The sequence below is a fragment of the Equus przewalskii genome, chromosome 10, assembly GCF_037783145.1.
Source record: "Equus przewalskii isolate Varuska chromosome 10, EquPr2, whole genome shotgun sequence".
In the NCBI taxonomy this organism is placed as follows: Eukaryota; Metazoa; Chordata; class Mammalia; order Perissodactyla; family Equidae; genus Equus; species Equus przewalskii.
The window spans coordinates 47,550,973-47,566,912 of record NC_091840.1 but is presented as its reverse complement, the minus strand read 5'-3'; the positions used below and the strand labels follow the sequence as shown (position 1 = coordinate 47,566,912).

The window sequence follows — 15,940 nt, the reverse complement described above, 5'->3', positions numbered from 1 at the left end:
GGGAGAAAGGCAATGTGACTGCTCCCTGGAACAAACAAAATTACTTCAGAACACAGAATATCGCATTAAGGTGTAAAAAGCTTAATTTAAACATTGATTTTTAGAATTTTGCTTTTGATTTTTTAGTACATCATAACATTTAAGAGCAGCTTTAGCTCAGTAACTGTTCACAAGATTGCATCACTGTGAATCAGGAGATTTTCTAGAGTTTTAGGAAAGTGGAATGTTAATGCCTTTAAATATCCCTGGCCTCTTCTCCTGTTGTAAATAAGAAGCATGGTTTGTCCTGCTGTAAGCTTTGCTCTCAGGAGTGGTCTGCTGCAGAGCAAACGTTTTTGTGGCTCTGGTAGATGAGGCACCTACCAAGATAGCTGATAGTAGAGCCTATGGCGTGTTTGCTTTTCTTTATAAATTTATCTTGGAAGTGTGTCCTGGGGAGGGGGGTTTCCAGGGAGGTGGTAGCAGTTGTGGACCTGTTCGTACTTAATTGTATGTTTTGCCCAGCCGTCCTGCTGAATTGCCTGGTGGGTGTAGGTGTGATTGCCTAAATCTTGGGTTGCAGCGGCTGAAACTGCCTCAGAGGCCTGTGTGTTATGCGATACCTGGGAGCACTAACCTGCATGGCTGGCCAGCAGTTGGAGGGAGATTGGAAAGAGGCTCTGGTAAACAAGTATATAAATAGTGTAAGAGCTATGTTAAATGGTTGAACTTGGGGCCGGCCCCGTGGCCGAGGGGTTAAGTTCGCGTGCTCTGCTGTGGCGGCCCAAGGTTTCGCCGGTTCAGATCCTGGGCGAGGACATGGCACTGCTCATCAAGCCATGCTGAGGCCACGTTCCCACATGTCACAACTAGAAGGACCCACAACTAAAATATACAACTATGTACCAGGGGGCTTATAGGGAGAAAAAGGAAAAAAATAAAATAAAATCTTTAAATGGTTGAACTTTTTCCACACTAATGGACTTAATAAAATCCTTTTATGAATTTAACTGTGTTTTGTTTCTTCAGAATTATTCCATTTGTATCACAGTGTTGAGTGGCAGGCACTTTTCGAGGTGCTAGGGATACAGCGGTGAACAAAAGTAAATTCCTGTTTGTGTGGAACTTGTGTCCTTAGAGAGACTGACTTTCTGAGCTCCACATTTCCTTTTGAAGTTCTCGTGTAATCGGTATTTCTTAAAATTCAAAACAAACACAACTTTAATGATGTTAATTATTATAAGAATTTAGCACACATGGATGAAGATACAATAGGAATTATATACTAAGCATTTAAAACATATTTGGATATATGAAAGTTTTCTTAATATAGACCTTGTTCAGAAAACTAAAATGTGTTGTGCCCGATAGGATGCGCTGACAAAGGCACAGTCACTTCTGTAGAGTCCTTACTGTAAACACATAGCCTCTGTCTAACTGTGCGGAAGCATCGGACAAACCCGGATTGAGGAACGTGCCACAGAATAACTGGCCAGTGTTACTCACATATGTTGAGGTCGTGAAAGACAAGATAAGACTTAGGAACTGTTACGGATTGGAGACTAAGTAGACATGACAGCTAAGTGCAATGTGGTGTCCTCAATTGGATTCTGGCCCATTTAAAGGGCATTGTTGGGAAAATTGGCAAAATTTGTGAAGGTCTATAATTGGTTAATAGTATTGTAGTGGTCCTAATGACCTGGTTTTGATAATTGTACTATGGTTATGTAAGATGTTAATATTAGGGGAATATCAGTGAAGGGCATATGGGAACTCTACAACTTTTCCCTAAGTCTGAAATTATTTCAAATATAATATAAAGATAAAAAAGGTATAAGTTTGCTTTTTATTTTTTACTGATTATTTTAAGTATAAAAATATAAGTTTGTAAGGATGCTGATCGATAACTGGGAAGAGTAAGAATATAATCATTAGCTCAACGCCAGATAACAAATCTTGAGGCCAGGAGGAGAGCACTGTGTTTGGTTCTTTGTGAAGGAAAGCAGTTTGCTTCAGGCAAAATGTCTTGTTTATAGCCTCTCTGTAGCACTTTAGCAACAGCAGCTAACACTCGGAGAGGTTCCAATGCCTTAGAATGGCTGTTTTGAAGCTAGAATTTCTTGCATGCTTTCTCCAGCGAAGATCTTACTGTTCTGGCATAAGCGTTTTATGGTGAGTCATTCAGCTTTCCTGGAATGTGTCCTGGGTCCTGTCAAGCCATTTGAAAAAATAGAAACCATCCTCCTTCCCCCCTTTTCAGTTTGGTTTGGAAAGCTGTGCACTAAAACACCACCTGGGAGGTTTGCGCTGTGCAGTGGAAAGAGCATAGGTTCCCAAACTGTGCTGAGGCACACTAAGATGCTACGTCAAACTCACAGGGGATCTTTAAGTTTTCAAGAGAAATACAGCAATATTAGATGTCTGCTGGATTCCATGTGAACTACTAGCTCACGGTTGTTCAGTTTCAATATCAGATCATGCTATATTCCTTTTAATGATATCTGCCGTAGTTTTAAAATGTGTTCATAAATTATTTGATAATCCTTCCTTCAAAAGTGGGTCCTAGGGGCCTGCCCTCTGGCGTAGTGGTTAAATTTGCCACCCTCTGCTTCAGCAGCCTGGGTTCAGATCCTAGGCGTGGACCTACACCACTCATCAGCCATGCCATGGCCATGACCAACATACAAAGTGGAGAAAGATTGACACAGATATTAGCTCAGGGCTAATCTTCCTCATGCCAAAAAAAAGAGGAAGATTGGCAACAGATGTTAGCTCAGGGCTAATCTTCCTCGGCAAAAAGAAAAAACAAGGTGGGTCCTAATTCCCCCCCTTGAGTATAACTGACTGAGCTCTAATGAATAGATCATGGTAGAAGTGACAATATGTTACTTCAGAGATAGGTTCGTAGAGGGTGTTGTGACTTCTTCCTTGCTCTGTCTTTTGGATTGCTCATTTTGGGAGAAGTTAGCTCCTTTGTCATGAGGACAGAACACCTTGTGGCTTCCTACCAACAGCTGAGACCCCCTCCCAAAGAACCTCTTAGAGCTTCAAAAAATCTATTTTATCTGTGGTTGTATCCCCTTACTCAATCCTAATGTTACTTTTGTGTTTTTCTCCCCAGTCTTTGGTAATGCTAAGTTTGTCTGTGTGTTGGTTTAAAATAGTTTGTTTTAATAATAATAGCAAATTTTTTATAGCAAGTAGTATGTGGTAGTAGTATTCCGAGTGCTTCATATGTATGAAGTCATTTGTCTTTAGAACAACACTTTGAGGTAAGTGCTATTGTTTATTTCCGTTTTATAGATGAGGAAACCGTGATGCACAGCAGTAGTAAATAACTCCCCCAAGGTCACACAGTAGTAAGTGTCCAAGCTGGGGTTTGAACCTAGTTGGTTTGGCTGCAGAATCCATTTACCACAATGCACGCTGCCTCTCACTTTGGGGTTTTTTTCTTCCAACTTTATTGAAATATAAAGGAGGTGAAATAAACTGCCTACATTAAAAGTGTACAATTTGCTTAGTTTAGACATAACTTGGAAACCATTATCACCACATGGAATAACAAACATTTTCATCTCCGTAAATTTTCCTCATCTCTTTTTCCCTCCAAGTCCCCAGGCAACCACTGATCTGCCTTCACTAATTGTAGATAAGTTTGCATTTTCTAGACTTTTATAAGAATGGAATCATAGAACATATAGTCTCTTGTTTGGCTTCGTTCACTCAGCATAAAGATTTTGAGATTCATCTAAAATATCGGCATGTTGTTGTGGTTTTAATTGTTCGTTCCTTATTTTTGCTGAGTGGTATTCCATGCATTAATTTACCACAATTTTGTTTTCATTTACCTATTGGTAGATGTTTGTGTTCTTTCCAGTCTTTGGCTATTACTAATAAAATTACTGTACTCAATTGTGTATATCTTTGTGTAGGTGTATGTTGTTGTTTCTCTTGGGTAAATATATAGGAGTGACTGTTTAATATTAAGAAACTACCAAACTGTTTTCCAAAATAGATATTCCATTTTGCATGCCCATCACGGTGTGTAGAGGAGTTCCCATAGCTCCACTCCTCACCAACACTTGGTATGGTCAGGTGGTTGCTTTGGTTTTGGGGTTTTTTTGCTGAGGAAGATTGTCCCTGAGCTAGCATCTGTGCCTGTCTTCCTCTATTTTGTATGTGGGTTGCTGCCACAGCATGGCCCCTGATGAGTGGTGTAGGTCAGTGCTTGGGAACCAAACCTGGGCCGCTGAAGCAGAGCACACTGAACTTAAGCACTGGGCCACGGGGCTGGCCCCACGTCAGGTTGGTTTTTGTTTATAATTTTATCCATTATGTAGATGTGGAGTGCATTGTTCTTTTATTTTGCATTCCTCTGATGGCTAATAATGTTGAACATGACCGACCATTTGTATATCTTCTTTTGTGAAGTGTCTGTTCACATATTTACCCTTTTGAAAATTGGGTTGTCGCCTCAATTTTGAATTTTAAAAGTTCTCATTACAGGTTGTTTGAGAGCACACATTTTTGCCTTATTCCTGATCTCAGGGAGAAACAATGAGATCTTTAATCATTATGTATAAATGTTTTTTGTAGATGTAGTTTATCAATTTGAGTATTCCTGGTTTTTTGAGAAAAAAAAAAGTGTTGGTGGGGAGGTAGAGAAATTGGAACCCTTGTGCACTGTTGGTGGAAATGTAATATGTGCAACTGCTGTGGAAAACAGTATGGCAGTTCCTCAAAAATTTAAGAATTGAATTACTATATGGTCCAGCAATTCCATTTCTGGGTATAGATCCAAAAGAGTTCAAAGCAGGATCTTGAAGAAATATTTGTACCCTTACGTTCACACCAGCATTTATTCACAATGTCAGGAGATGGAAGCAACCCAAATGTCCATCAGTGGATGAATGAATAAACACAATGTGGTATGTACATACAATGGATATTATTTGACCTCAAAAAGGAAGGAAATTCTGACACATACCACAACATGGATGAATCTTGAGAACGTTATGTTAAATAAGCCAGTCACAAAAAGACAAATACTGCATAATTCCACTTATATGAGGTAATTGAAGTTGTCAGATCCATAGAAACAGATAGTAGAATGGTAGTTGCTGGGGGCTAGGGACAGAGAGAAATGAGAAGTTGTTGTTTAATGGGTATAGAGTTTCAGTTTGGCAAAATGAAAAAGTTCTGGAGATTGGTTGCACAACAATGTGAATATACTTAACATGACTGAACAGAACACTTAAAAATGTTTAAGATGGTAAATTTTATGTTACATGTATTTTACCACAATTAAAAAAAAAGAAAAAATCTTGAAAGCAACAATTACATACAGGGGAAAGATTCCAATGACTACAGATTTCTTATTAAAAACTACAGAGGCCAGAATACAGTGGAATAACATCTTTAAAGTGAAAAAAAAAAAAAGGAACTGTCAACTCAGGTTTCAATATCCTTTAGAAATAAAGGGAAAATAAAGACGTTCTCAGAGGAGGGAAGAAAATTTGTCATTAGCAGATACTGTCTATAAGAAGTGCTAAAGGAAGTTCTTCAGGCTGAAGGGAAATGATACCAGAAGGAAATCTGGATCTTGAAGAATGAAGGAGAACAGAAATGGAAATATCTGAGTAAATATAAATGACTTTTTATTCTCTTAAATTTGCTAAAGTATATATGACTGTTAAGAGGAAAATTTAAACACTGGTGAGATTTTTAATGTATGCACATGTAACGTAAATGACAACTATAGCATGGAGGTCAATGGTGGAGGATTTAAAGGGACCTATATGGTTGGCCAAGTTTTTACATGATATAGTACAAATAGGCTATAGACTGTACATAGATTTTAAATATACTCTAAAGGGTAGGGGCTTATATATGTATTAGGGGTATTATTTCACTTTCTGTGGGTTGTGGACCAAATATCACTTCAGTTCTTAAGGCTGGGTTGGGACTATTCCATGCATGAGTAGCTTACAAGTGAGCTGAGGCCTGTGTCGGTTCACACACAGAAGTAGGAGCCCTCCTTCTCTGGCTCTCTTTACCCTGGGCTTCTCCCCTTCCTCTTCAGCCCCCGCTGGGGCTCCTTTTCCTGGTTCATCTGGCCAGAGGATGAAGTTTTAGGCATCTCCGTGGTCAGTGCAGCAGTGTTGCTCCTTGACTGGGGTCCCCCTCAGGGCAAAGCTGTAGAGAGAAAAGCAAAATTGGGAAACTCATCCAGCGCAGCTGCTGCTTCAAGTTTTGCTGCTCCCTGCAATTCAGCTGCTTTTGTTTACTTTTCAGAATCCTCAGGTAGTTGCTTTTTTTGTACTCTGTCTAGAGTTTTTAGCTATAATCAGTTAAAATAGGATGGGTTGCCACACTGCCGTAACAAAACTAGAACCTCTATCCTTTTATTTCTTTTTGACACAGGGATTATTTAGAGGTTGGTTTGGGGTTTTATAATTTCCAAGAAATTATATTTAAGGGTGCATCCTTAAACTGACCAAAGACCATGTTTTTACTGATGAAAGATGCAGTCTATCACTATTTTTTAATTTTATGAATCAAAAACTTTTATGTAAAGTAGATGAAGAAAAAATAGTTGGAAACTTAAAGACAATTTAATTAAACCAGAGTCATAGTAGGAGATTCAAAACACTTTTCTCAGCTTTTGATGGATTAAATACAGGATTTACATAACAAAATTAATTTCCTCAGGATGGATCATTTAATGGTTAATTCATATGATGATAAATTTTATTCCCATTCTTTTTTTTTTTTTTTTGAGGACGATTAGCCCTGAGCTAACATCTACCGCCAATCCTCCTCTTTTTGCTGAGGAAGCTTGGCCCTGAGCTCACTTCTGTGCCCATCTTCCTCTGTTTTATCTGTGGGATGCCTGCCACAGCATGGCTTGATAAGCGGTGCATAGGTCTGCACCCTGGATCCAAACCAGCAAACTCTGGGCCACCGAAGCAGAGTGTGTGAACTTAACCACTATGCCACTGGGCCAGCCCCAAGTTTATTCCCATTCTTTTCAAATGTCTTGTAAAACATTTAAAATCAAATCAAAACAAAAACAAGACTAGGCCACATAGAAAATCTCAGTTTCTTCAAACTGGGACTATATGTATCCTGGACTACAGTGAAGTCAGAAGTCGGTGTTATTTTTCTTTTCATCCTTGCAGTCACAGATTTTTACCAGCTTGTGTGCTGGGCCCACTCGGTGACTGCCTCCAGCGGCAGGTACACCGTGCAGGTCATGGAGGCCAACTGGATTCACTTCTGAGTCTTCTTGTAAAGGTAACTCCTGGTCTGTGTGGTCCTCTGACTTCTACAGCCACTTATTTAAGTAGAATGGAAGCAGACAGACTGCATGATTTGCCTGAAAGTACACAGTTGGAAGCACACACACCTTGCTTCTTGTTTAGTGTTCTCTGCCCACCTTACACCACTGGCTGCTTAGTCGAGTCTCAAAATAGATTTATTCTCAGTATATTTTGGAGATTAAGGGAAGAGTCAAGGCAGGAGTGGGAAAGCTTGGGGATTACTTGAATCTTATTTTATTTGAAATTTGGAGGGCTCCCAGGAAATCCGTGTTGATGGTAGTTTTTAAGAAAATTATTTAGATTTTGTTTTATCAATTGTACAGGTCAAGTTTATTGGTTTGGACAATTGAGGGAGAGTTGTTAAAGGAAATTAGCCAAATTTTGAAACAGAATTAAAGAAACTAGCACAGAGAAGAAGTGAGGGTGTTGTTGTTGGGGATGCTGTCATTGTTAGGAATGAGCTATCTTTCCAAGATAGGGCTGTATGAGAAGAGTTGTATACAGGTTTTGGCATTTTGGGCGACTCTGGACAAATCACATGGCCTATATGTTTTTTCTTTTCATTATATGACTACCAAGGTATTAAACCCAATTTACAGAGCTAGCTTAGAAATTCACCCTACTGGGGCCGGCTGCATGGCTGAGTGGTTAAGTTCACGTGCTCCCCTGCAGCGGCCCAGGGTTTCGCCAGTTTGGATCCTGGGCACTGACCTAGCATCGCTCACCAAGCCATGCTGAGGTGAAGTCCCACATAGCAGAGCCAGAAGAACCTTCAACTACAATATACAACTGTGTACTGGGGGTCTTCGGGGAGAAGAAGAAGAAAAAGATTGGCAGCAGATGTTAGCTCGGTGCCAATCTTTGAAAAAAAATGAAAGAAATTTACCCTACTTCCAGGATCCGCTCTGTATACCTTTCACAGCTTAGTTGAAGTCCTTCTTCAGGTAGATTGTTTAAATAAATCGATTTAGGTTTTTGTCTGATTTTAGAGTGTTTTTCTCTTTCTTAAAACATTTAAAAAGTGCTGTTACTACATTAACAGGTAAGAGAGAAAAAAAATGAACCTTAACATAATCACTGTTAGCATTTTGGTGTATTTTCTTTCCATTATGCCTTTTTTTTCTTTTAATATCTGGCTGTTTTAGGGGATGATGGTGAATTGATGTGGTTGCAAGTAAATCAGGGGCCTTCAATTTCCACTCATTTAACATTACTCCCTCCAACCCTCTCCTCCCTACTATAATGGAAGAGAAAGGGTTAATAAGAGCTAGTCAGTTGTTGCCTAATTACTAAGTTACTAAGATGTTCCTGGTCAACGTTACACCTTTTCTAGATACTCAAGAATTGAGTATAGTTTCTTAAACCTTAGCAAGCATCGAAATCACATGGAAGACTTGTGAAAACACAAATGCTGGGCCTCACCCGCAGAGTTTCTGATTCCGTAGATCTGGGGTGGGCCTAGGGATAAGAATTTCTTACAGGTTCCCAGATGGTGCTGACTTTGCTAGCCCAGGACCACACTTTGAGAACCACTGGTTGTAGACCATTATTTTAAGTGATCCTCTGACTATCACTGTCCTTATTCTCACTAATCAAGAGTTCACTCTAGTTGGAATAATAGTTTAGATATTTTATGCTACAATTTTCATCTCAAGCATTTCCCCAAGTTGCCATAGTCTTTATTTTAACTTAAAAATTACGTAAGTAATGCATGCTCATTAAATAAAAATCAGGAAAAAAATAAGCTGAAAAAAGCATTAGTTACAAATTCTACCAGGGTTGGTATTTTAGTGTATATCCTTGCAATCGTTCAATTGATAGGTAGGTAGACAGGCGAACAGTCAGTCTGTCTATGGCCATATCACCTTGAATGTCCTCAATCTTGTCTGATCTTGTGGAGCTAAGCAGGGTTGGACCTGGTTAGTACTTGGGTGGGAGACAGAAACAACACTCTATGTGTATGTATTTATTTATGTATGTATATACACACACAAATATGGCTAACAAAAAATGAGATCATTTAATACATATATTTTTAGCCTACTTTTTTTACCTGCTATATAGTAAATATCTTTTTATGTTGAATATAGATATAAATTTAATTGATGCAAAATTTTCTAATGTGTGTATATGCTATAATTTATTTAGTTCTCTATTTGACTCTAAAGATTTTTGTTCCAATTCTTTGTTATTAAAAATAGTACTGTCTTGGCTTAGTACATATATTTCTCTATATTTACTCTTATTTTCTTAGGATAATAATCTACATATATAATTGCTTTGTGAAAGGTTATGCACTTTTAAGAATCTTTGCTAGTCTGAGAGACAAAAAAATGTATTCTAGTTTAAATTTGTATTTAGTTATTAGTAAGGTTTATTGGCCATTTTTATGAATTACCTGTTTATATCTGTTGCTCGTTTTTCTGTTGGCTGTCCATCTTTTCATTTTTTATTTGTAATATCTTTTTGTTAGAATGTAAATCCTTTGTCATATGTTTAAAATATTTTCCCACAGTTTGTTTGACTTACGTCTTTAGTGGGTTCATTTCCCCCACCTCCTGCCCCTTGTAAAACTTTAACACTTTTCTGGAGTTAGATGCTGCGTATCAGAATTTACTTTATTATCCTCAGTTTTTAGGTGCCTCAAGAGGGCCTAAGTGTGTCATCGGTGCTTAGTTTTCAGCTTTTCTACTTTCTTTAACCAGATGCGAACCCTGAGGTGACAATGACAATGCTTCGCTGGATCTATACGGACGAGTTGGAGTTCAAAGAAGATGATGTGTTCCTGACTGAGTTGATGAAACTAGCCAATCGGTTTCAGCTCCAGCTCCTTAGGGAGAGGCAAGTCACAGCAGATATATTCAAGCACCTCAGATGGTGGTGGCTGAGCTTTAATTATGCCAAGCTCTGGGAAAACAGCTTCTTCTGCTAATGTAAATAACTTTTGCAAGGTGTTCTTTTAAAGGCGATAGTGGGGAGAGAATTTTATCTCCCTTGCTTTGTGTTATCTTGTAAGCTAAATTTTGCCAAAGCTTTTAGGTATTCTCTTTTCTTTACTGGTTTATTAGCTGAGATTTCATAATTGTGTGAACTGATAAACTGAATATGAAATAATGTAATCCTGTGTCCAAACTCTCAACTTTCCCTCCTCTACCTTTTCCTTTGACATTTTATTCTGCCTTTTGATATATCTGCTTGGATGGAGTCCCTGGTCATATCCTCTTTGTTGGAAGCACATTAATGCCTAAATTAATATGTGAGAGTATGGCTTAATAAGTTTTATAGCCGGTGTTTCTGAGATCTCACTTCGTTTGTTACTGCTTTTTAGGTTCCCAAGGAGATAGCCTGCTATGTTTTTTATATTTCATTTTCTCAGTTGCTCTCCCAAGTTGGCCTTTTAGAACAGCGGAAAACAAAACGTTCACCAAATAGTGTCAGGCGGAATGCCCTTTTGTTTCTGTTGGAGATGTGGCCCTTGGAGGTCAGCTTGGTTGATGGAGGGTCTCTTTACCTCATTTAGTGATCTTTGTATTCTCCTGGGTGTGTGAAGGAATAGTTTCAGCCATCAAGACGCACTCTGCCTGTTGTTGTGTTGCCCTCAGAGAGCCAGGAGAGACCTTGCTGCCGAGACTGCCTGCTCTGTTTTCACTGTGGGGCTGATGTTTCCCAGGGGATGGCCCACTATGCCCACGTGAGTCAGTGCACGGGTTTCTCCTAAGTACCTGTGACTGATGCGGGCTTGAGGCATTTTAATACCTAAATCCAATGACTAAGAAACAATCGAACAGGTCTACGATTGGTAGGCACATACAGCATTAGGTTAGCAGAGCTAACTTTACTGTCAAGGCCTTGCACTGAACTCTTTTGTTTTTTTGTTTGGGTGAGTTTTTGAACCATCTGAGAGTGAAATGAGAATAATTTTAATTAGAGTGTGATTTATATCTTTTTCCTCCTCAGGTTTCCTGAGCTTTCTCCCATTGACCTTGTCAAACTTACTTATAAATTAAATTGCTTTGATAAAAATGCCCTGGGGTTGGACTAGTTTAGTTAATTGTAATCTGTGTAATGGATTCTTTAATTAAAATGTTTGTTGTTTATTGGCTGATTAGACTTCATAACTATCAACATTGCCAGATGCTCAATTTTGTATTATTGGATGTGGGCATTAAGTTATCTGTTGTGGCTTTGTTAAGAGCTGGGATGGAAGAGACCCAGGAGTGGATTCAAGTGTAGGCTTTTAAAAGGGCGTAGAGTGCCCACTGCCGCCTGCAGAAGAAATTACACATTTGAGACAGTAAAAGCGCTCCCACACAAATGTGTGCAGTTACATATGAGGCAGGTGTCCCTCATTTTTGTAATGTAGGGATCTCGGTTTGGGAATACTATCACCAGTTTGATGAAAAGGAAGTTTTTTAGTAACTATTATCAGGAAAATACTCTTTAAAAAAAGAAGAATTAATAGTATATGCTAAAAATTGACAGTTAATATAATTTTTTTCCTGATTATAAAGTACATGTTCAGTGTATGGTGTTTGGAAAATATAGAACGATATAAAGAAAAACACTGCCATCTGTAATTAAACCACTGTTAACCATTTGTTGTTTAGCTTTTCAATGATTTTTCCATGTCTCTCATATTCATGCACATGGGGTTGATAGCAAAAGTAGACAGGAATTTGTGAGATGCTTAAATATATGCTTGATTTTATACTTTAAAAATTAGGTTTATTGTTTTCGTGCATCCAGAGTATCGTTTTTGTCCTCTACAATGAAAAAGATGTATCAACAACACTAAAATCCCTTCAGAGCAAAGTTAGTCTGTCTGGCTACTTTTCAAAGAGAAGATATGAAGTAAAAATCTGAATTTCTAAATAAGATTACATGTTCTTCAGTTGTGTAAATCATGTCAGTTACTATTAATAGGCTGTCCACATAGTGAATGGCACTCTGGGGATCCCAGAGTTTAGTGAGAATGACTTGTCTGCCAGTTGTAACAAAACATCTGTCCTCGGGAAGCATAGTTGAGTGTCTTGATGCAGTGTCATTTGGCAGTAGGAAGGAAGAGAATGGAGTTTAGCATCTGTCTGTAAATGTGCTTTGTAAAGTGCTCTACGAATGTGAGTCCATGCTCCCCGAGGTTATACCACATGTTAGGACGTTACAATGGCAAGACCGTGGATATTTGTCATTCTAAAAGTGGTAAAAGTTTGGTATATCTGAAAAGAAGACTTTTCGCCTGGAATGCTCTGACTTCATAGGCGAGGTCAGAATGACTTCATCGGCTGTGAGTTTAGGGAAACTAGTGGTACAGTGGAGGCCTGGAAATAGAACATTGTTACTCATTATTATAGTAACTTCTTTAGATCTTTAACAATATGGTTAAAAGTGCCCTGAGGGAGATGCTTCTTTCCACCAAGTCAGCTGTGTTACTTAAAAACAAAGCACTTAAGCATAGGTCTTGTAATAAAATAGGTGCCTACATTTACTGCTAGCTGGACAGATGACTCCAGGATTATTCTTGCTTCTAACCAATGGTCTCACAGGGTTTTGGAGTTTGTTCCTCGTTCTTCCTAGGTCTTTCTCATGACTCGCCTCCTTTCTCCCCCCATCTCCCACTCCCATGGTTTTTTCAGCTTCTGTTAACTAAACTTCATCTGTTAAAATTGGGAATTATCTGCTAGCCAGTCATTCTTATTTATAGTAGTAGTAAAACCCATTCATATTAGTTATTACATTATGCAACTTCCTTGAGAAAGACCTCAAACTTACGAGCACGCCTGTTGTGCACCTCATGCTGTGCAGTTTATATGGTTTTCCTTTATCTTGCAGGACACACAAAGATCTTCTAAGCCTCTGAAATAGAGTATTATCCTCATTTTACAGAGGGGGAGATGGGGCATGAGAGCACATATAATTTGACCTGTAGAATTCAGTGGATCTCAGCTCAGGTTTTCTTACCTCACAGTTCATTTTGCTCTCATCACTACATTCCACCCTATGTGATCAGAAAAAGGTTTTCGTGGGGCCTCTGGGACAGAGGAAGCAATGGTGGGGTGTCGGGGAATACCTCTGTGCTGCGCTTGGAGGGGAACTTGATTTGCAGGGAGATGTGCAGGTAAGGGGGGAGGAGGGAGCTGCCGCCGGCCTCCTTCCCCGCAGGCCTGGTCCGTGGAGGCTCACTAGGGTTCCCGGGGATTCTAGGGCGGTAGAGGCCTGGGTCTGTCTGCCAGTGCTGCATCCTCTACGCTAAGATGTGTGCCAGCTTTGTGCTACCGGAGAGAGGCCTCCTCGCCTGCGTGCAGCCCTCTCTTGCCTGACATGGTTGGTGCTTTCTTATTAAGGATTGTGAGAGTCCCATTGTTGTTGTTACCAAGCTTTGTGGGACATCCGGTGTAGCCAGTTTTTCTCTGTCTTGGTCTAGTATGGTTTGACTCTCTTAACTCAGTTGTTTCTATACATGGTAGGGTATTTAAGGGGGCTTTTGAAAAAACAGCTTTATTGAGTTATAATCACATACCACCCAGTTCACCTTTCGGGAGGACTTTTAAGGAGGTGTTAATGTATTGAGACATAGAGCCTTGTGTTTGAAGCTATTTCTACGCCACAGTGGTTGCATAATGGAGTTGTGCTAGTGGGAACTACAAACACGTCCTATACAATTAAATACCAAAGTTCTGGATTTGATCCATTGTGTGTTTGATTTTATAATTTCCTGTGTATATGATCAGCGAGTTTCATGTGATTACTTTTAAGGCAGTTGTGGGGTTGTGCTTAGCGTGTTTATTTACAGGTTATTTTGATTCTGACCAGAATGAACAATATAATATCATAATGAAATTCTAATACTTTTAAAATATGGTAGCTCAGCTATAATTTATTCTTAACTTCTTTGCTTAACCTTACATTTTAGTGTTATTGGACATAGCCAGCCAGTACACAGATGATTTGGTTTGCTCATTTATGAGTGTATTTGTCCTAATAATACTGTTCATTATTAATGTTCTCTTGTAGATGTGAGAAGGGTGTTATGTCTCTGGTGAACGTCAGGAACTGTATTCGCTTCTACCAGACTGCAGAGGAGCTGAACGCCAGCACACTGATGAACTACTGTGCGGAGATTATTGCCAGTCATTGGGTGAGTGAGAGATGGAGGCGTGTGGACAAAGCACCCTCACTGCAAGTCAAAAGACCTAATCTCCTAATCTCCTCTTATTACAAAATTGAAGGCTAAGTAGTTGCATCTGATGATCTGTGAGATTCTTTTTGGCTATAGAAGTCTCGTAGTTCTGATTCCAGAGTAGAGGGGCAGAAGATAGCTCAGGTCAAGAAACAGGCTTGGAATGAGGGCACACCTGCCTTCACCCTCCATCTGCAGAAGCTGCAGCTGTGCCTGAGCTGGGAAAAGGCGGGGCAGCAGGCCGGAGGTGCAGCGCCATTTTGGGGCTTTCCCTGGCTTTCTCCATCGTGAAGAGAGCATTGTTAAATGTAGATTTGCCCTTCTTAGGTAGCTTTCATCATAAAGAACAGCTTTTGCATTTCTTTGATATGTTGTCTATTTTGCATTTTTAAAAAAGTCGTGGCTAGTGCTATGTTTTATAACCTAGTTTCTGCAAATTGTTTGGTATTCAGTAACATTGTGAGGAAAAGTGTCTAAGAGAACTGGATTTAAAATTTGAAACAGAAATGGTAACCTTTCTGCTAAAATAGTAGAAACTTAGGGATCTGCCATAGTAGAGACCAGCTGTGACTAGGTGGAGTGAATTGTTTGTGGAAGTTCCGGTTAGTTCTGTAATTGCCATCTTTGTAGGGTGGGGTGGGGGAGACTGTATTCTCTCCCCTGTGGAGGGCTCCTCCTGACTGCATCCTTCGTGGGCGTCAGCGTTGCTTGTGCTTTGCCGTCTCACTGAGAGGCACCGCAGTGCTGTGGGAAAGACAGCAGGCTCGGGAGGGGGCCCTCTGGGCTCCAGATCCTGGCGCGGCCATTGACTCACTGTGTGAGCCTGGGCGAGTGATTGAGCCTCTTGATGCTTTACTTTCTTCGTCTGTAAAGTGAGGGTGATAGCAGTACCTACCTCCTAAGGGTTCCTTGAGAATTAAATGAGTTGGGAAACGTTAAGCCCTTTAAAGTAAGGCCAGACACATTCTAAGGGCTTCTTAGTAGATGTCAGTTGTTGTTATTGTTATGTTGAATCTGTTCTGCTTCTCACTATTTTTTAATCCTTAGGATGACTTACGAAAGGAGGACTTCAGCAGCATGAGTGCCCAGTTGTTGTACAAAATGATCAAATCCAAGACTGAGTACCCATTACATAAAGCTATCAAAGTAGAGAGAGAAGATGTGGTCTTCCTTTATCTAATCGAAATGGATTCACAGGTACTGTAGCTGTTTTTGCCATTTTTCTTACCTTTTCCCAAAACTATACTTCATTTGTAATGCTCCTCACTTCTTCCTGAGCCATCACTGGCATAATCTTTAATGTATATATTTTTGCTAGTAGTTTGTTCAAGGAAATCTGAGTTTTTTTATCATGCTCCTCAGAATTCTTCCATCTTCTGCCCATTGCCCAATTCCAAAGCCACGTCTGCATGTTTAGGTTGTTGTTACAGCACTACCCAATTTCCAGTACTAAAATCTGTTG

The 15,940-nt window shown here is 39.6% G+C and overlaps 1 protein-coding gene across 7 annotated transcripts in view; it reads left to right on the top strand.

Annotated features, from left to right (window-relative positions):
- Positions 1-15,940, top strand: part of ANKFY1 (ankyrin repeat and FYVE domain containing 1) — an 89,500-nt gene that overhangs the window by 28,407 nt on the left and 45,153 nt on the right. For 5 of the 7 annotated variants that reach the window (XR_011523183.1, XR_011523184.1, XM_070560964.1 and 2 more), the window contains 3 exons: positions 10,007-10,142; positions 14,313-14,436; positions 15,526-15,675. Coding sequence is in view for 4 of the 7 variants with exons in the window: in XM_070560964.1 (XP_070417065.1) it covers positions 10,007-10,142; positions 14,313-14,436; positions 15,526-15,675 (410 nt within the window). In the remaining 3 variants the exon portion in view is untranslated. Of the gene's footprint in view, positions 1-10,006; positions 10,235-14,312; positions 14,437-15,525; positions 15,676-15,940 lie in introns of all 7 variants that reach the window. The other 2 variants (XR_011523185.1, XM_070560967.1) reach the window with 1 other exon arrangement.